General features: G+C 37.2%; 1 protein-coding gene across 1 annotated transcript in view; it reads right to left on the reverse strand.

The window, feature by feature from the left end:
- Nucleotides 1-4,422: 4,422 nt before the first annotated feature.
- TRPC4 (transient receptor potential cation channel subfamily C member 4) overlaps nt 4,423-21,526 on the reverse strand; it is a 312,640-nt gene continuing 295,536 nt past the window's right edge. Inside the window, exons 8-10 of the mRNA XM_081083501.1 lie at nt 7,704-7,745; nt 7,487-7,576; nt 4,423-6,042 (exon numbers count right to left, since the gene is read on the reverse strand). Of these exons, the coding sequence (XP_080939627.1) occupies nt 5,332-6,042; nt 7,487-7,576; nt 7,704-7,745 (843 nt within the window). The 3' untranslated portion in view covers nt 4,423-5,331. The remainder of the gene's footprint in view (nt 6,043-7,486; nt 7,577-7,703; nt 7,746-21,526) is intronic.

Below are 21,526 nucleotides of genomic sequence, written 5' to 3' on the forward strand. Positions count from 1 at the left end.
ATGATTTCTCAACAGAAACACATCAGGCCAGAAAAGAATGGACGGAAATTTACAAAGTGATCTAAAGCAAAGGACTGAATCCAAGAATACTCTATCCAGCAAGGCTATCATTCAAAATTGAAGGGGAAATAAGAAGCTTCACAGACAAAAAAAAAAAAAGGCTAAGGGAGTTTATCACCACCAAGCCAGCAATGCAAGGAATGCTAAAGGGACTGGTGTAAAAAGAAGAAATAAAAAGCTCAGAAAGAAAACAGCCACACAAAAAAAGAAATGGCTACAAACAAGTACCTTTCAATAATAACTTTAAATGTAAACGGGCTAAATGCTCCAACCAAAAGACATCGAGTGGCTGAATGAATAAAAAATCATGACCCATACATTTTCTGTCTACAAGAGACCCACCTCATTAGAAGGGACTCACACAGACTGAAAGTGAAGGGATCGAAAAATATTTTTCAGGCAAATGGAAAGGAAAAGAAAGCTGGGGTAGCAATACTTATATCTAACAAAATAGACCTCAAAGTGAAGGCCATAACAAGAGCTAAGGAAGGCCACTTCATAATACTAAAGAGATCAATACAACAAGAAGATATAACCCTGATAAACATGTATGCATCCAATACAGGAGCACCCAAATACATAAAAAAACTCCTGGAAGATATGAAAGGAGAGATCAACAACAATACAATCATAGTAGGGGACTTTAATACACCACTGATATCACTGTATAAATCCTCTACACAAACAATCATCAAAGAAACAACAATCCTAAATGACTCACTAGATCAGATGGACTTAATAGACATCTTCAGAACACTTCACCCCACAGCCATGGAATATACACTGTACTCAAGAGCTCATAGGAAAGATTCAAAAATAGACCACATATTGGGTCACAAACAAAGTATCCCCCAATTCAAGAAGATTGAAGTCATAAAAAGCATCTTCGCAGACCACGATGGCATAATATTAGAAATAAACTACAATAAAAACAACCCAAAATACTCAAATACTTGGAAGCTGAATAGCATGTTATTAAATATTGATTGGATTAGCAATGAGATCAAAGAAGAAATTCAAAACATCCTGGAAACTAATGACAATGAAAACACAACAATCCAAAACCTATGGGACACAATGAAAGCAATCCTGAAAGGGAAGTTTATAGCTCTACAGGCGTATCTCAAAAAACAAGAAAAAATGCAAGTAAATCATCTAACTCTACAACTCAAAGAATTAGAAAGAGAGCAACAAAAAAACCCCAGAGTGAGCAGAAGGAAGGGGATAATAAAGATTAGAGCAGAAATAAATGACATAGAGACCAAAAAAATAATACAGAAGATCAATGAAACCAAGAGCTGGTTCTTTGAAAGGATAAGCAAGATTGACAAACCTCTAGCCAGACTCACCAAGAAGCAAAGAGAGAGGACCCAAATAAACAAAACCAGAAACGATAGGGGCGAAATAACAACAGACCTCACAGAAATAAAAATGATTGTTAAAAAATACTATGGACAGCTCTACTCCAACAAACTAGACAACCTGGAGGAAATGGACAAATTCCTAGAAAAATACAACATTCCAAAACTCAATCAGGAAGAATCTTAAAATCTCAATAGGCCAATAACTATGGAAGAAATTGAAGCAGTCATCAAAAAACTTCCAGCAAACAAAAGCCCAGGACCAGACGGCTTCACAGGGGAATTCTACCCAACATTCAAGGAAGAACTAAAACCTATCCTCCTCAGACTACTACAAAAACTCAAGAGGAAGGAACACTTCCAAGCTCATTCTATGAAGCCAGCATCACCCTAATACCAAAACCAGGTAAAGACAACACAATGAAAGAGAATTACAGGCCAATATCCCTCATGAACATAGACGCCAAAATCCTCAACAAAACCTTAGCAAATCGGATCCAGCAGTACATCAGAAAGATCATACACCATGACCAAGTACGTTTTATTCCAGGGATGCAAGGATGGTTACAATATTCGCAAGTCAATAAACGTGATACATCACATAAACAAATTGAAAGAAAAAAAACACATGGTCATATCAATTGATGCAGAAAAAGCATTTGACAAAATTCAACACCCATTTTTGATAAAAACTCTCAGCAAGGTGGGAGTAGAAGGATCATACCTCAACATAATAAAAGCCATATATGACAGGCCCACAGCCAACATCATACTCAATGGGCAAAAACTAACACCATTTCCCCTAAGAACAGGAACAAGACAGGGATGCCCACTCTCACCACTCCTGTTCAACATAGTACTGGAAGTATTAACCATTGCAATTAGACAAGAAGAAGAAATAAAAAACATCCAAATTGGAAAAGAGGAAGTAAAACTGTCCTTATTTGCAGATACATGATATTATACTTACAAAACCGTAGAGACTCCATCAAAAAACTACTAGACTTAATACATGAATTTGGCAATGTAGCAGGATACAAAATTAACCCCAAGAAATCTGAGGCACTTCTATACACCAATAGTGAACTTTCAGAAAGAGAGATTACAAAAACAATCCCATTTACCATCACACCAAAAAAATTAAGTTACCTAGGAATAAACTTAACTAAAGAAGTAAAAGACCTCTACTCAGAAAACTACAGGACGTTGAAAAAGGAGATAGAGGAAGACATAAACAGATGGAAGAACATACCGTGTTCATGGATTGGTCGGATCAACATCATTAAAATGTCCATACTACCCAAAGCAATCTATAAATTCAACGCACTTCCCATTAAAACACCAATGGCATACTTCACAAATCTAGAACGAACTCTCCAAAAATTCATCTGGAATAAAAAAAGACCTCGAATAACTGCAGCAATTCTGAGAAAGAACAAAGTAGGTGGGATCTCAATACCAGATATCAAGCTGTATTACAAAGCCACTGTTCTCAAAACTGCCTGGAACTGGCACCAGAACAGACATATAGTTCAATGGAATAGAATAGAGAGCCCAGAAATCGGCCCGAACCAATATGCTCAATTAATATTTGACAAAGGAGGCAAGAACATACAATGGAGCCAAGATAGTCTCTTCAATAAATGGTGTTGGGAAAATTGGACAGATATATGCAAGAAAATGAAACTAGACCACCAACTTACACCATACACAAAAATAAACTCAAAATGGATAAAGGACTTAAATGTATGACAGGAAACCATAAAAATTCTAGAAGAATTCAAAGGCAACAAAATCTCAGACAAATGCCGAAGCAATTTCTTCACTGATACAGCTCCTAGGGCACTTTAAACTAAAGAGAAAATGAACAAATGAGACTACTTCAAAATAAAAAGCTTCTGCACAGCAAAAGAAACCATCAACAAAACAATAAGAAAACCCACTGTGTGGGAAAACATATTTGCTAATGTCATATCTGATAAGGGCCTAATCTCCAAAATTTATAGGGAAGTCATACAACTTAACAAAAGGAAGAGATACAATCCAATCAAAAAATGGGCAAAGTACCTAAATAGACACCTTTCAAAAGAGGACATTCAGAAAGCCAAGAGACATATGAAAACATGCTTAAAGTCACTAATCATCCGAGAGGTGCAAATCAAAACAACAATGAGGTACCATCTCACACCTGTCAGACTGGCTATCGTCAACAAGTCAACAAATGACAAGTGCTGGAGAGGATGTGGAGAAAAAGGAACACTTGTGCACTGCTGGTGGGAATGCAGACTGGTGCAGCCACTATGGAAGACAGTATGGAGTTTCCTCAAAAAACTACAAATGGAACTCCCATTTGACCCTGTGATCCCACTTCTAGGAATATATCCCAGGAAACCAGAATCACCAATCAGAAAGGATATATGCACCACTATGTTCATAGCAGCACAATTCACCATAGCTAAGATCTGGAAACAGCCTAAGTGTCCATCAGTAGATGAATGGATTAGAAAACAGTGGTACATCTACACGATGGAATACTATGCTGCTGTAAAAAAGAAGGAACTCTTACCATTTGCAACGTCATGGATGGAACTGGAGAGCATTATGCTAAGTGAAATAAGCCAGTCAATGAAGGAAGCATACCACATGATCTCACTCATTCATGGATAATAGAGACCATTATAAACTTTTGGACCGTAATAGATACAGAGGCAGAACTGCCTCGAACAGATGGTCAAAATGCACTGGGAAGGCCGGGGAAAGTTGGGGTGCAGCTGGGAGGGGTATAAGAGAGCAACCGAAGGACTTGTATGCATGCATATATGCATAACCAATAGACATGGGACGCTGGGGGGTGGGGGAGGCCAGGGGATAGTCAAGGGCGGGGAAAAAAGAAAAAAAAAGACACATATGTAATACCATTTGTAATACTTCAAGCAATAAATAAATAAATAAATAAATAAATACATAAAAATAAAACTTTAAGTAAAACTATTTTTTTTTTGGTAAAATGTTAAAAATCACCAGTCATCCAAATTTATTAGGACAAACATTTATTTACTTTCTGAAAGAAATAAACTGGTCAAACTAAAACTCTATGAAGTATACAGACTTACATTTTTAATTTTTTTTAATCCTCACCCAAGGATACCTTTATTGATTTTAGAGAGAAAAAAAGGGAGGAGGAGAGAAAGAGAGAGAGAGAGAGACAGAGAGAGAGAGAGAGAGAGAGACATCGAACCCTCATAATTTGGGTATGTCCCCTGATGGGAATCAAACCTGCCAACTTTCTGTATACAGGAGGACACACCAAGCAACTCAGCTACACTGGGCAGGGCCCAACTTTCATTTTAAAAAAAGAGTTTGATCATGACCCCATGAGAAGCCTTCCTTGCTTTAATTGTGTATAATAATTATTCATTTTTTCTTAAGAAATAATTTGCTAATATTTGTGAATTAAAGCTAAACCATAGGGCTGAGTGAAAAGTCCTTAATAAGTACCCATCTCTAGAGGCCCTAAAATTTATGAAAAGCTCTAATATTTTAGCTATATTAATTTTTGGATATAAAAATATCTATTGCAGGAGTCAACTAAATCATGACATTGAATTTGTTTTAATTGAAAAAGAGCTAAAAATTGCCCATGTTACGGCAACAGTGCAAGATACAAGGTGAGTTTATTTATTAACAACAAAAAATGTAAAACAAATTGTGCAAGCAAAAGTGGGCTACAGAACAAGGGTTTTTGATAGCTTTTAACTTATTTAAACATGTTACACGTTAGTATGCTAGAGTTGATAAATGCTTAGAGTATAAGTTAGAATTTGCTAATTTACTTTTAAACACTCTCCCCAACTCAGAACACTATAGAAAAGATATATGTATGATAAACACTTCCTCCTTCCTTCAAGTATCACAATCTTGTGGTCACATAATCTTCCTGGATGACAGTGTTAGTGAGGGTTGCATCATAGTCTGTACTAGAGTCCTCTTTCCTTGCATGCTTCTCCTTTGGTATTATTGGAAGAGTGTCTTCTACCACCACCTTCTCTGATTTGAAGGCACACATTCTCTTTCCAACTTGTAAACCCAGACTGTCGGTATTCCTTTCCCGGTGGTCTACTAACATGCATTGTTCACTGAGACCAGGGATGCTCAGGTCACCCCTTGAAGATAATCCTGGAGATTCCAGTTGAATATTTCTCTCCAATGATACTTCAGCCTGTTGACGAGCAACCTCTTCTGAAACAGAGAAGATTTGGTTTGCATTTTGCTTAGCAGAATTTTGTTTTGATCGTCTATAAAATAACCCCAAGTGTTTTATATCAGTCACAAAATTCACTTTTCTCTGCTTCTCCCGCAGGCGCTCCTGCACCACCAGCGCAGAACCATTGCTTATGTTGTGTCTTTCTGCAGCAATTGCTGCTGATCGCGGGTGGATCAGGGTGGTTAAGTCGAAAAGGCTGAAGTTCTTCTTGTCTTTGCTGGTACCTTCGTTATCAGTCTTTTCATCTGAGTCTGCTGTGTCCTTCGTAGCCTGAGCGGATTGCACTGTAGAGAGTTTACTTCCTCTTAGTAACCCCAGGACTTCAAAGCGGAAACTAGAAATGTCTTGCTTTAGTTCCTAAGTGAAATTTAAAATGATGAAATTTGTGACTTAAATAAACATTAGTAAACATCATTTGCTCATTTCATACATGGGGCTGATGTGTTTTCACGCATTTTTAAGAACTAGGATTCCACTCTGCTGTGGTTCTACCTAGAATTTCTAGTTTTCTTCCTGGTACTTGTGTCATTGTGATATCTATTAATTTCCTATTCAAGTTCTGTAATAATGAGGAGACTTCCTAAGGTTTATGTGAAAAGAAACAGGAAGACTTTTATTTTTCACTGTTACGTAGTCAAGTATATTGTTTTTTGTGGGGGCTACACTTTCAAGTACTTCCTCTGCAAATACCCATCTGCTTTGAAATCACTTCACACTCTCTCAGGGATACATTTTGTAAATATTTTTAACATAGGTATATTTTGCTGTCCAAAGGGACACATATAACAAAAAAAACAGTGAAGCCTGACCTTTCTAATGTGTGCAGTAACTTTCCATTATTTACTACCTTAAAGTTGATTTTTACCCCAGCATCTCGGTTAGCTACTAAATCTTGCAAATTGCTTAATTCAATCAGATAGCATTTCTGAGATTCATTTTTCTTCTCTTTTTGGACATCTGAATTCTCAGCTCTAATCTAATGGTGGCCTTTAAGGTGGGCCCCTGCCTCCAACCTATCTCCCAAAGTACCAAGGACCATTTAATTCTAAAACTTGGATGTTGTGCCTATAAAGAACATTTTGGATCCTAGCCAACTATCAATGTGCTTTAAGTTTTGCAATTTATCTATTTTCTTACCTAATTGGCTGGTTATATTTGTTCTCTGTCAAACTTATACTTTTCACTGTTAAAGGTCTCCTGTAGGATGATTTTTATGTGTTAGATTTTGCCTATCAGATCTTATTGACTTTAATCATTCCTCCAAAATATCAAAAAACTCAGGCATAATAACAGAGGTATTTTACACACATAATATATTTATATTTATTCATATATTTCATGTATTCTACCTATCTCCTCTGGTTACAATAAAAATAAAACTCAGGGAGAAACACTAAGTTTATAAGTTACAATTAAGTGCAAAATTTTCTTCTATCAAAGCTGTGCAGAACACAAAGATTTTGTTTTTAGCATGTTGGTTACTAAACATTTCAGGATTAGAAATCAGCCTGAAATTTCAAAAACTAAAGCTCACTCAGTAGGATAGGCAGTCAGAATGCCAGGATGGCTTCAATAAGTCATCTCGACATTTCAGAGTAAGTATGTTTGAAAACAATGCATTTTGAGAAGAAATGCCATCACTCTTTTGGATAATACAATAGTGCTTTAATTTAGAAGACACAAAATCTAGCTGGAACACACAGTTGTGTTTCCAGTTCTTATTTTCAATGCGCTATGTTAGGTTCCATGCTCTGCAGAATCTGACTCTTGGTGATTTCATCATTAAAATAAAAATAGGTACCTTAAAGTTCTCTTCAGTCAGGCCTTCTTCAGTTTTGGCATCTCTAATCATTGCAGCAACATATCGCTTCACCAGGTTCCTCATAACTTCCTGAGGTATTTAAAAATAACACAATTGATATTCAGTGCATATATATGATTTCTTTCTTTGGTTAGTTCTGAAGATGGGACTGTATTTTAATGTCCAAAATTTCAAGATATAATAATGATTAACTTACTTGGTACTGGTGATGTCTTCTCAAATTATCAGCAGCTCGCCTCTGAAAAAGAAAAGAATGTTTACCATTCTATAAAATAATTAATTTGTTCTTTTAATGAAGAATATTTTTTTTCATTTTTTCAGAGGGAGACTTTAATTAGACAGTGGACAAGTGCCAGAGAGTGCTTCACATGAATCAAAAGAACGAGTGAACCAAAAGAGCAAAGTGCAAGGTTATAATCTGTATGGCATTTGATATACAAAATAAGTTTAAAATAATATAAATATTGCTTTTCTAATATAAGGGGATAGGGAAATCAGTAATTATAGTTGATACACACCTGAAATCACTTGAAATGATGCTAAGAGAAACAGATGAACCATATCAAATTGAAAAATAGAAAAAATGTCAAATAAAAATTTAATAGAATAATAGCTATTATTATAATAATATAAAGTTCTTCATAAATATCACATAGCAAGATTAAGTATTTAACCATGATATCTAACATGTAATCAGAAGCATTGCTACACAATAAATAATTTCAATCAGATGAACATTAAGAAGGAATTGCTGTTTCAATTATGCTGTTGGATTTAACCAAAATATGGTATAATTATATGGTTAGATTTAACCAAAATAAATAAATAACAGATTCTGTTAAAACATAGGGTTACTTACTTTATACTTATTTTTTACATAAATATGACTACAGATATCATTTTGAAGAGATAAGAATAGTTTGGAAGCAAAACGAAGGTTAACACAAAACAGCGATTCTAGAGTGCAGAATGGAGAGAGATGTTTAACGATTAAAAATAGTCCATTAAAAATTGAGTTAAATAATAAATTATACTAAAATTATGCATTTGCAGATGCACAACTAATCTAAAGATACTAGGAAAAAAAGCTATCAAAATTTCTATTTTATATTTGTTAAATAAATATCATAAAGCAGAAAACTGTCCAAAATAATTTACTAATATAAAAACCCTGGGTGGTGTTCATCATGACCAGAACTGCGAGACCAAGCGGAAGGAAGTCAGACCTGCAGGGGTTGTCTTGGCAACGGCTGCGCCCTCCCCCGAGCTATTTCCTGTAAGGGCGGGGTTTGAGGCAGGAACCCACCCTGGTAGCGTGGAGGCATATATCTTTATAAAGTGTGCCACATCAGCACAACCAAGGGTGAACCTGAGTGGGGGTGGCTGAAAGGCTTAGAAAAGACAGACAAGAGAATGAAAGCCGGGTCTCAGTGGGACGCTGCTTCTCTGAGAGACAGTGACCATGCCCACAGCCATGCCTTTATTTTATAGCAGATGCTACGAGGCAAAGGCTGTGACCAAGATGTTTACAACATTCTCCTAGGTTTCAATCCTACACAACTACATGTACCTGAACTCTATCAAGCCTACATCACTCAGGCACATGGGGCCACGTGTTGGACCATAGGTTCAAGCTTACAACTACAGCTGTTGGCTATAATTGTGCTGGGAGGGCCCTGCCCTCCAAGCTGGGACTTGCACGTGGCAATGAGAGGACTGTGCCCTCTCCTCAGTCCAAGGCTTGAACCTGTCCAAAACACTGTAGTGGCTCCCCACAATAAAGTTTTAATTCTGTTTCTTTGTTACTAATGTTGTGGCCCCACCCCATAACAAAGAAACAATTTCCATAGGATGAGGCCCAGGAATCAGGATTTTAAAAAGATTCCCAGGTGAGTCTGATGTGCAGCCAAGGTTGAGAACCACTGCTATAGATAATATTAAAAATATATATATATATATAAACATGCAATTCTTTGTCCAAAAAATGAGCATGTTCAAAAATTAAATGAAGAAAATTTGGATATACTCGATGGAGATTTTCACACATGTTTGAGTAATGATTCCATTGATTCCACAGATGTGCTGAAAGGAAAATACTTCCATTGAATTTCTTAACAGTATTACTCCTTCGGGAATGCCGTGTCATAAATTAAAATTGAAAGTGGGTGCAATCATCATCCTATTGAGAAATCTCAATAATAAATGGCGTCTTTGTAATGGTACCAGACTTATTATCAAAAGATTACGACCTAACATTATCGAAGCTGAAGTATTAACAGGGTCTGCAGAAGGAGAGGCTGTTCTGATTCCAAGAATTAATTTGTCCCCATCTGACACTGGCCTCGCATTTAAATTGATTTGACGATGGTTACCTGTGATGTCAGCATTTGTGATGACTATTAATAAATCACATGGACAAACTCCAGACAAAATAGGCATATTCCTACCTGAACCCGTTTTTGCACATGGTCAGTTATATGTTGCTTTCTCTCAAGTTTGAAGAGCATGTGATGTTACAGTTAAAGTTCTAAGTACTTCATCGCAAGGGAAATTAATCAAGCACTCTGAAAGTGTTTTTACTCTTAATGTGGTGTACAGGGAGCTATTAGAAAAAGTTTAATCACTTTATCAGTCATTGTTTGCATCACTGTTTTTTTTTTTTTTTTTAAATATATTTTATTGATTTTTTACAGAGAGAAAGGGAGAGAGATAGAGAGTTAGTAACATCGATGAGAGAGAAACATCGATCAGCTGCCTCCCGCACATCTCCCACTGGGGATATGCCCGCAACCCAGGTACATGCCCTTGACCGGAATCGAACCCGGGACCTCTCAGTCCGCAGGCCGACGCTCTATCCACTGAGCCAAACCGGTTTCGGCATCACTGTTGTTTTTATATCATGTTTTTGTTGTTTTCATATCATGTTTTTGTTGTTTTCATATCATGTTTTTGAATTTTTTATATCATGCCTCTTTTGTTATATCTTTTTGTTACTGTTTATTTATTAATACATTTATATATGATTTTCATATACATTTTACTAATTTCCTTTCATCTCTCACACTTCTATTATAGAGAAAGGGCAAATAGCAATATTAAAATATCTCTGCTAGTTAATTCCATTTTTTAAAAATATATTTTATTGATATTTTACAGAGAGGAAGGGAGAGGGATAGAGAGTTAGAAACATCGATGAGAGAGAAACATCGATCAGCTGCACTGATGTGCCCGCAACCAAGGTACATGCTCTTGACTGGAATCGAACCTGGAACCCTTGAGTCCACAGACCAATGCTTTATCCAATGAGCCAAACGGGTTAGGGCAATTAATTCCTTTTTAATGTGCATGAATTTCGTGCATCGGCCTACTAGTCTAAAATAAAATTATTTCTGAAATAAAGGAATGAACTTAGTAAATTGTGAGAGAAAAAGAAATAACATATCTTAGGTTTTTTTTTTTTAAATTTATTGTCTAAAATTTGACATATATCTCTTTTTCCCCTGATTGACCTACCCCCCGATTGACCTACCCCCTGACCCCACAGTCATTCCCACACTGGGCAAGCCCCCACTGCCCCAGTGTCTGTGTCTATTATGCTAATATGCATCCATAGAAGACTTTTGGTTGCTCTCTACCCCTCACCCCCCACCTCCCCTGCCGTTTGTCTCTGGATCTATTTTTGTTCATCAAATTATATTGATCATTATATCCCACATATGAGTGAGATCATGTGATATTTATCTTTCTCCAACTGGCCTATTTTGCTTAGCATAATGCTCTCTAGTTCCATCCATACTATTGCAAATGGTAAAAGTTCCTTCTTTTTTATAGCAGTGTAGTATTTCATTCTGTAGATGTACCACAGTTTTTTAATCCACTTAACTGGTGATGACCACTTAGGTTGTTTGCAAATCATAGCTATGGTAAATTGTGCTGCTATGAACATAGGGGTGCATATATCTTTTATGATTGGTGTTTCTGGTTTCTTGGGATATAGTCCTAGATGTGGGATTACTGGGTCAAATGGGAGTTTCATTTTTAACTTTTTGAGGAAACTCCATACCGTCTTCCATAGTGGCTGCACCAGTCTGCATTCCCACCAGCAGTGCAGGAAGGTTCCTTTTTCTCCACATCCTCACCAGCACTTGTTGTTTGTTGATTTGTTGATGATAGCCATTCTGACAAGTGTGAGATGGTATCTCAATTTTGTTTTGATTTGCATCTCTCAGATGATTAGTGACTTTGAGCATGTTTTCATATGTCTCTCGGCCTTCTGTATGTCCTCTTTCAAAAAGTGTCTATTTAGGTCCTTTGCCCATTTTTTTTTAATTGGGTCAGTTATCTTCCTTTCAAGTTGTACGAGTTTTCTGTAAATTTTGGAGATAAACTCTTATCAGAAATAGCATTTGCAAATATGTTCTCCCATGCAGTGGGATTTCTTGTTGTTTTGTTAATGGTTTCTTTTGCTGTGCAGAAGCTTTTTATTTTGATGTAGTCCCATTTGTTTGTTTATTTTCTCCTTAATCTTCATTGCCCTAAGAACTGTGTTGGTAAAGATACTGCTATGACATATGTCTGCTATTTTGCTGCCTATGGAGTCTTGTTAGATTTTTATGGTTTCCCATCTTACACTTAGGTACTTTAGTCATTTTGAGGTGTTTTTTTTGTGTATGGTGTAGGTTGGTGATCTAGTTTCATTTTTTTTTTCATGTATCTGACCAATTTTCTCAGCTCCATTTATTGAAGAGACTGTCTTTACTTCATTGTATGCTCTTTCCTCCTTTGTTAAATATTAATTGTGCATAATGGCTTGGGTTGATTTCTGGGTTCTCTGTTCTGTTCCATTGGTCTATATGTCTGTTCTTGTGCCAATACCAGGCAGTTTTCAGAACCGTGGCTTGGTAATATAGCTTGATATCTGGTATTGTAATCCCTCCAATTTTGTTCTTCTTTCTCAGGATTGCTGTGGGTATTTGGGGTCTTTTTTTATTCCAGATGATTTTTTGGAGAGTTTGTTCTAGATCTTTGACATATGCTATTGGTATTTTAATGGGGATTGCATGGAATCTGTAGATTGCTTTGGGTAGTATGGACATTTTAATGATGTTGATTCTACTAATCCAGGAACATGGTATGTTCTGCCATTTGTTTATGTCTTCCTATATCTCTTTTTTCAATGTCCTGTATTTTTCTGAGAACATGTCATTTACCTCCTTATTGAAGTTCATTCCTAGGTATCTTAATTTTTTTGATGCAATGATAAATGGGATTGTCTTTTTAGTTTTGCCATCTGTGAGTTCATTATTGATGTATAAATAGGCCATAGATTTCTGAGTGTTAATTTTGTATCCTGCTACATTGCTGAATTCATTTATTAGGTCTAGTAGTTTTTTGATGGAGCCTTTGGGGTTTTCTATGTATACTATCATGTCATCTGCAAATAAGGACAATTTTACTTCTTCTTTTCCAATTTAGATGCTTTTTATTTCTTCTTCTTATCTGATCTCTATGGCTAGCAATTCCAGTACTACATCAAACAGGAGGGTCGAAAGTGGGCATCCTGTCTTGTTCCCATTTTTAAGGGAAATGAGTTTACTTTTTGCCCATTGAGTATGATGTTGGCTGTAGGTTTTTCATATAAAGCTTTTATTCTGTTGAGGTATGAACCCTCTATTCTCACTTTGTTGAGAGTTTTTATCAAGAACAGATGTTGGAATTTGTCAAATGCTTTTTCTGCATCAATTGATATGATTATGTCTCTCAATTTGTTTATGCGATGTATCACATTTATTGATTTGAGAATATTGTACCATTCTTGCATCCCCGGAATAAATCCCACTTGGTCATGGTGTATGATCTTTCTAATGTGATTCTGAATCCAATTTACTAGAATTTTGTTGAGGATTTTAACATCTTTGTTCATCAAGGATATGTGCCTGTAGTTCTCTTTCTTTGTGGTGTCTTTATTTGGTTTTGGGATTAGGGTAATGCTGGCTTCATAGAAAGAGCTTGGAAGTGTGCTTCCTCTTGAATTTTTTGGAATAGTCTGATAAGGATAGGTTTTAGTTTCTATTTGAATGCTTGGTAGAACTCTCCTGTAAAGTCATCCAGACAAGGGCTTTTGTTTGCTGGAAGATTTTTGATCACTGCTTCAATTTCTTTGGTAGTTGTTGGCCTATTCAGGTTTTCTTATTCTTCCTGATTGAGTTTGGGGAGCTTGTATTTTTCTAAAAATATGTTCATTTCATCTAGGTTGTCCATTTTGTTGGAATAGAGTTGTTCATAGTACTTTTTCATAATTGTTCGTATTTCTGTGGGATCGGTTGTTACCTCTTTTATTTCTGATTTTGTTTATTTGGGTCCTCTCTCTTTGCTTCTTGGTGAGTCTGGCTAGGTTTCATCAATCTTGTTTATCCGTTCAAAGAGCCAGCTCTTTTTTTTTTTTTTTTTAATCTTTTGTATTGTTTTTGCAGTCTCTATATCATTCATTTCCACTCTGATCTTTATTATTTCCTTTGGTCTGCTTATGCTGGACTTTTCTTGTTATTCTTTTTGTAACTCTTTGAGTTGTAGGGTTAGATAATTTATTACCATTTTTTCTGTTTTTTTGCAGTAGGCCTGTAGAGCTATGAACTCCCCTCTCAAGACTGCTTTCACTGTGTCCCAAAGATTTTGGATTGTTGTGTTTTCATTGTCATTTGTTGCCATGGTGCTTTTTACTTCTTCTTTGATCTCTTTGGTAACCCAATCATTGTTTAATTGCATTCTATTTAGCCTCCAGGTGTTTGATTTTTTTCATTGTTTTTGCTGTAGTTGATTTCTAGTTTTATGCCATTGTGATCTGAGAAGATGCTTGATATGATTTTAATCTACTTGAATTTGAAGAGACTTTGCCTATGTACCAATATATGGTCTATCTTTGAAAATGACCCTTGTGAACTTGAGAAGAATGAATATTCTGTGGCTTAGGGTGGAATGTTCTGAAGATATCAATTAATTCCATTTGACCTAATGAGTCATTTAGGATTGATGTTTCTTTGCTGATTTTTTGTTTAGAGGACTTGTCCAGTGGTGTTAGTGGGGGTAGTAAAGTCCCCTACTATGACTGTATTGCTGTCAATCTCTTCCTTGATATCTTCCGAAGGTTTTTTTTTTTTTTTTATGTATTTGGGTGCTCCTGTATTGGGTGCATATATGTTTACCAGAATTATACCTTCATGTTGAATTGCTCCCTTTAGTATTATGAAGTGGCCTTCCTTATCTCTTGTTATGACCTTCATTTTGAGGTCTAATTTGTCAGATATAAGTATTGCTACCCCAGATTTTTTTTTTTTCATTTCTATTTGCCTGAAAAACCTTTTTACATTCCTTCACCATCAGTCTGTGTGAGTCCTTTGTTCTGAGGTGGGTCTCCTGTAGACAGCAGATATATGTGTCATGTATCCTTATCCATTCAGCTACCCTTTGTTTTTGATTGGGACATTTAATTCATTTATATTTAAAGTTATTATTGATAGGTACTTTTTTGTTGCCATTTTTATTCTTTATGCCTGTGTTCCTTCTTCCCTTCCTATTTCTTCTTTGTACAGCAGACCCTTTAGCATTTCTTGCATCGCTGGTTTGGTGGTAATAAACTCCTTTAGTCCGTTTTTGTCTGTGAAGCTCCTGATTTCACCCTCAATTTTGATTGATAGCCTTGCTGGGTACAGTATTCTTGGATTCAGACACTTGCTTTGCATGACTTTGTATATTTCATTCCATTCCCTTCTGGCCTGATGTGTTTCTGTTGAGAAATCAGTCGATAGTCTGATGGGAGATCCCTTGTAGGTAACTTTCTGTCTCTCTCTGGCAGCCTTTAAGATTCTTACTTTGTCATTGATGTTTGCCAATTTAATTATGATGTGTCTTGATGTGGGTCTTTTTGGATTCATCTTGTTTGGGAATCTATGTGCTTCTTGGACTTGTGTGGCTTTTTTTCTTCCTAACATCAGAGAAGCTTTCTGTCATTATTTCTTCAAACAGGTTTTCTATTCCTTGCTCACTTTCCTCTCCTTCTGACACCACTATTGTGTGGATGTTGTTTTGTTTCATGTTGTCCCAAAGTTCCCTTTGGGTCTCCTCATGTTATTCCATATTTTTTTCCAGTTTCTGCTCTGCTTGGGTATTTTTCCTACCTTGTCTTCTAGCTCAATAGTGTGGTCCTCTGCTTCTTCTAGTCTAGTGTTGATGCTTTCTATTGTGTTCTTTATTGCATTGATGTCATTCTTCATTTCTTCTTGGTTCTTCTTCATTTCCTCTTGATTCTTACACATATTGTTGAATTTATCTTCCATACTTTTTAGTGTCCTTATGACCACTACTCTGAATTCTTTCTCTGACATATTGCTTGTCTCTATTCATTTACTTCCTTTTCTGGTGAGTCCTCCTTTTCTTTCCTATGGGGCTGTTTCTTTGTCTCCCCAGGTTCTCTCCTCTCAGGGTGTCTATTTATGTAGTTCTCTCTCTCTCCTGCACTGACTTAAAGGCACAAAATACAACATGACAAGGCACAACACACAGGGCACCAAACACAAATGTATTAATGATACAAATAACCCCAAATAAAGGTGACCACCAGATAAAATAGAATTAGGGGAGAGAAAAGAGTGCAAAAATTATATTGAGAAAAGGAAAAAAATGTAAGAGGGAAAAGAAAGAGAAAAAAAAAAGAAGGGGGGAAATGTATGTATATGGGCAGAAAACTCCAAAACACCAAGAACTAATCCAAAAAAAGGAAACAACAAACACCCAGAGAAGAATGCAAACAACAACTAATCCAAAAAATGCCAACAACAAACACTCAAACAACAAACACCCAGATGAATCTGAAGAGCTCAAGTCAATCTCTGACCTTTCTGTCCTTGTATTGCCTCACCAGATGTGTTTAATTTTCCAATTCCATGTGGATGTTATTTGATTCAGCTCTTCCTCCTTTCTGCTCTGTGAGAAGGTTCAGGACCCACACATGTATTCAGTCACCACCTTCTCTTCCCCTAGACAAAATTTTTAGGTGCCTGTGGCTGTGGAGGCTGGAGTCTCGGTATTCATGGGTTTTCAGCTGAGACAGCTGGTCCCTGGGTGGTGTGGTTGTAGGGTCCCGGGAGGTATCCAAGGTCTTCCCAGTTGAAGGTAAGGCTGGGCTTCTGATCACAGCCACTCTCCCATTTAAAATGGTGTGGTCTCGAGGCAGAGCTGGCTGCTCTGGGAGAGATTTTAGAGGTAGTAGAGGCTGCCCAGCCAGGGAAGCCTGGTCCTCCAGTCCCCAACAGTCCTGTGGAATATAACTGTCCCTCACTCACAAATACAGACACTCCCTGCATGTCCACACATTCTCCTTTAGCTCTCTCACTCACACTATCTTGCAGCCTGCTCTCCCCTCTGCTGTCATCTTGGATCTCATATATCTTAGTTTTAAATAAGTCTTTTGATCTTGTTCTTTACTAAGCTGATAAAATTGAATGAAAAGTTGAAAGTATTACATAGATCTTCCTTTTCCTCCCATTAACCTCTTCCAGCCCACTCGGGCCCCCCACGTCCCCCACAGGCCCTCACCACCCCATTGTCTGTGTCCATGGGTTATGCATATATGGATAAAGTTCATTGGTTAATTTCTTTCCTCCCACCCTCCCCTGCCTTTCTGCTGATGTTCAACAGAGTCATAGAAGCATGAACAGACTGTTAAAATTGAATTTTTAAAAGAGGTATACATACATCACTGTGAAATGATATTACAAAAGATATCAAACATCAAAAGGCAATTTTTTTTTATTTCTCCTCTTTACAGGGATAAGAGACAATGGCATTTTCCATTATGATGAGAATGGATTTGTGTTTTCTGATTACTAGTGAAAAATAGTTTATGACATACCAGATAGAGATATGTAACTCTTTATGAGACATAGCTCAGCTAAAATCCAAGACAAAAACACAAGCTTTTCAGATCTCCTTAAGTTCACTTTAAGTGAACAAAATTACTAAAGCCAATGGTATACTAACTTCTTTAACACTCTCACTATAAAAATTGTACAGGAGATCCATGTTCCACAATTTAAATAAATAGAAACTCTGAATTTAATATGGGATTTGGTTGATTCAAGTTTTAATAATTCATGGTTTTATAGCATTTCACCATTCTATTTTAATATTTAATCTAATCTAATAAAAGAGAAACATGCAAATGACCACACCTCTGCTATGCCCCAAGCCATGCCCACCAGCCAATCAGAGTGACTATATGCAAATTAACCCAACCAAGATGGCGGTCGGAAGCCACAGAGCTGGAGCAAACAGGAGTCTTGGTTGCCATGGCGATGGAGAAAGCCAAGCTTCTCACCTGCACTGGATGGCTGTGGCCTCTGCTCAAGGCAACAAAGTTTTAATTATAGAAGACAAAAAAATTCCAGATACCTGCTTCCAGCCAGCCTACACTGGCAGCTTGGGTGGCTGGGGGCCGTGGCCAGCCTGCAAACTGCCATCAGCCCCTCACCCAGGCTGGCCAGGCATCCAGGTGGGGACCCCCACCCTGAAGGGGCTGTGGCCAGCCTGCAAACAGCCATCAGCCCCTCACCCAGGCTGGCCAGGCACCCCAGAGGGGACCCCTATCCTGAAGTGGCTGTGGGCAGCCTGCCAACAGCCATCAGCCACTCACCCGGACTGGCCAGGAATCCCAGATGGACCCCCACCCTGATCCAGGACACCCTTCAGGGCAAACCAGCCGGCCCCCACCCATGCACCAGGCCATTATCCTATATAATAAAAGGGTAATATACAAATTGACCCTAACAGCAGAACGACTGGGAATGACTGGTCACTATGACACACACTGACCACCAGGGGGCAGATGCTCAATGCAGGAGCTGTCCCCTGGTAGTCAGTGCACTCCCACAGGGGAAACTCTGCTCAGCCACAAGCTAGGCTGCCAGCTGCCAGTACAGTGGTGGTGGTGGGAACCTCTCCCACCTCCTCAGCAGCGCTAAGGATGTCCGACTGCAGCTTAGGCCTGGTCCCTGCTGGCAAGTGGACATCCCCTGAGGGCTCCTGGGTTGCCAGAGGCATGTCTGACTGCCAGCTTAGGCCTAATCCCCGGGGAGCGTGCCTAAGCCAGCAGGTGGTCATCCCCCGAGGGGTCCCAGACTGCAAGAGGGCACAGGCTGGGCTGAGGGACTGCAACCCACAAGTGCACAAATTTTTGTGCACCGTGCCTCTAGTAAAACAATAAAAGTCAACAAAGAACATTTTGAAATATGATTTTAACTTAACATTTCTTTAACATAAAACTAACAATAAAAATGACAGGATCAGAAAAACATAAGTAATAAGTAAAAATTATCATAGTGTATTATTAGAACCTTATTCACATATACATTCTAAAATGTTAATACAGATATAAAAAGACCAAAGATCCTATTTAAAAAAAAATAAATTCAAGTTTATTTTTATGGGGAACATTTTTTTTAAACCCAGATTGTCTGACAGAAAAAACAAAGAAAGCTTACTTGTTAATTGTTTCCCAACTTACAGAATAATATTACAAAGCTATTTTTAGTCTTTAAGAATATATCAGCCAACTAAACTTAAATATTCTAAGAATATGAGTGGATGACACAAACCACCTTATGAATATTTTATTAAAATGAATCCAAGAAATTCACCAATGGTGATTACTAAATTATGCAACACAGATATTCCTCATGTCTATTTAATATCTCCACAATTGTTTCTTGTCTTATTGACCATTACTATTTTGCCTATATGTTTTCTACTTCTTTGGTGGTAGAGTGGCATGATATTAAAAACATGGACTTGGGGTGCACACCTGAGTTTGAAGTTGACTGAGCCTGAACAAACAATTTATCTCTGAGATCCTCTCCCTTCCCCCTGTTTTATTTTGCAAGGTGAAGATAAGCCCCCTGGATGATTTTGAAGATTAAATGAGATAATAGATTGAAAGCATTATTACTAACTAATGTTAGTTCCCATCATCTTTCTTTCTTTTTTTCTGGATTAGTAGCATGATTTAATAGCTTTTAAAAACTATTCTTGTACCAAAAGTTTTGTGGATAGTTTGACATATATCAGGATTACTTCTGAGGGAGTAAAAGGATATACTTAGATGTAATTGTCTCTCAGCCAGGGTACTTCTATGTGGTTAGCATGGCATTTCATACTTGAGGAGATCATTTTCTTTAGTTATGGAGCTGGATGCTTTTAGCTCAGGCAGTAGGTTTGGAAGTAAGAAATGCGTATTTAAGCAATAAGGTGAGGGGATGGTTCTGGTAAATATGGGTAGATTTAACACATTTGTATAGGCAGTCATTTTTGTTTTATTAAAACTTTATCTTTTAGAGCAATTTAAGGTTCATGGAAAAATTAAGAGGAAGGTGCAGAGATTCCCCATATGCCTTCTACCCCAACACATACTTAGGCTGCTCCATTATTAACATCCTCTACCAGAATGGTACATTCTTACAATTAATAAATCTACATTGACATATCATAATCACCCAAGGTCCATAGTTTACATTATGGTTCACTCTTAGTGGTATATTTTCCATGGGTTTGGACAAATGTATACTCTAGTGGCATGATTTTTGTGGTATCATACATAGTATTTTTATCACCCTAATCTCTGCCTATTTACTCCTCCTTCCATCTCAACCTTTTTAAAACATTCACCTTTTTACTATCTTTTCCAGAATGTCATATAGCATGTCGCCTTTTCAGATTGTCTTCTTTTTTTTTTAAATATATTTTATTGATTTTTTACAGAGAGGAAGGGAGAGAGATAGAGAGTTAGAAACATCGATGAGAGAGAAACATCGATCAGCTGCCTCCTGCACATCTCCTACTGGGGATGTGCCCGCAGCCCAGATACATGCCCTTGACCGGAATCGAACCTGGGACCTTTCAGTCCGCAAGCCGACGCTCTATCCACTGAGCCAAACCGGTTTCGGCCAGATTGTCTTCTTTTACTTAGTAATATTCATTTAAGGTTCCTCCATGTCTTTCCATGCCTTGATAATTCATTGCTTTTTAATTATGGAAAATATCTTATTGTTTGGATATGCCACAGTTTACTTAACCATTCACCTACTGAAGGACATAATGGTTGTTTTCACATTTTGGTAACTAAGAGTAAAGCTGTTATATGCATCCTTGTAAAAGATTTTTGTGGATATCCGTTTTCCACTCCTTTCTATAAATACCAAGGAGTGTGATTGCTTGATTGTATAGTAAGATTATATTTAGTTTTGTAAAAAAACATCAAACTGTCTTCCAAAGTGGATGTACCACTTTGCATTCCCACCAGCAATGAATGACAGTTACTGTTATTTCACATCCTTGTCAGCATTTGTTGGTATTAGTGTTTCAATTTTTAGCCAATCTAATAGGTTTGTAATATAGTCTCCATATTTTGGGAGGTGCAAAAAGTTTATGAACATCTATACATAATATTGGATTTTTGTTATGATCTCTGTGAGTTTTCCTTTGTGAGTTTCTATATCATGAATCTTAGTTCAGAGGACCAATTTAAGATATGTATAATAAGCAACTACATGATCATGGCAGTGGGCTGCAAGAAACCAGAGATGAATAAAGCATACTTTTTTGCCTTAAGTGGCTTATAGTGTATTCGATGGAATGTTAAGAACACATAAGTCTATAGATGAATGCAAAATACAAAAGAAAACATGGGAAGTGCTATAAGATTGTTGTTTGAGTACAGAGAAGGAAGATATACTATTGCGATAAGATAGGCACCTGGGATTTTTGACTAATTGAGTTACATACGATGAAAGTTCAATTTTTGTGATAGTCATCTGGCTGCAGTATAAGACAGAAAGATATGTGGGAGAGAATCAGTTGATGAAGCTATCAGTTGGGATGGCATTAACCAGGATGTAACTAAAGGATATAGTAAGAGTGAGCTAAAATGATAGCAATATGAGTAGAAAGGAGGGGTCAGGAAATGTTGAGGGC

Source organism: Myotis nattereri, assembly GCF_964212035.1.
Source record: "Myotis nattereri genome assembly, chromosome: 2".
Taxonomy (NCBI): Eukaryota; Metazoa; Chordata; class Mammalia; order Chiroptera; family Vespertilionidae; genus Myotis; species Myotis nattereri.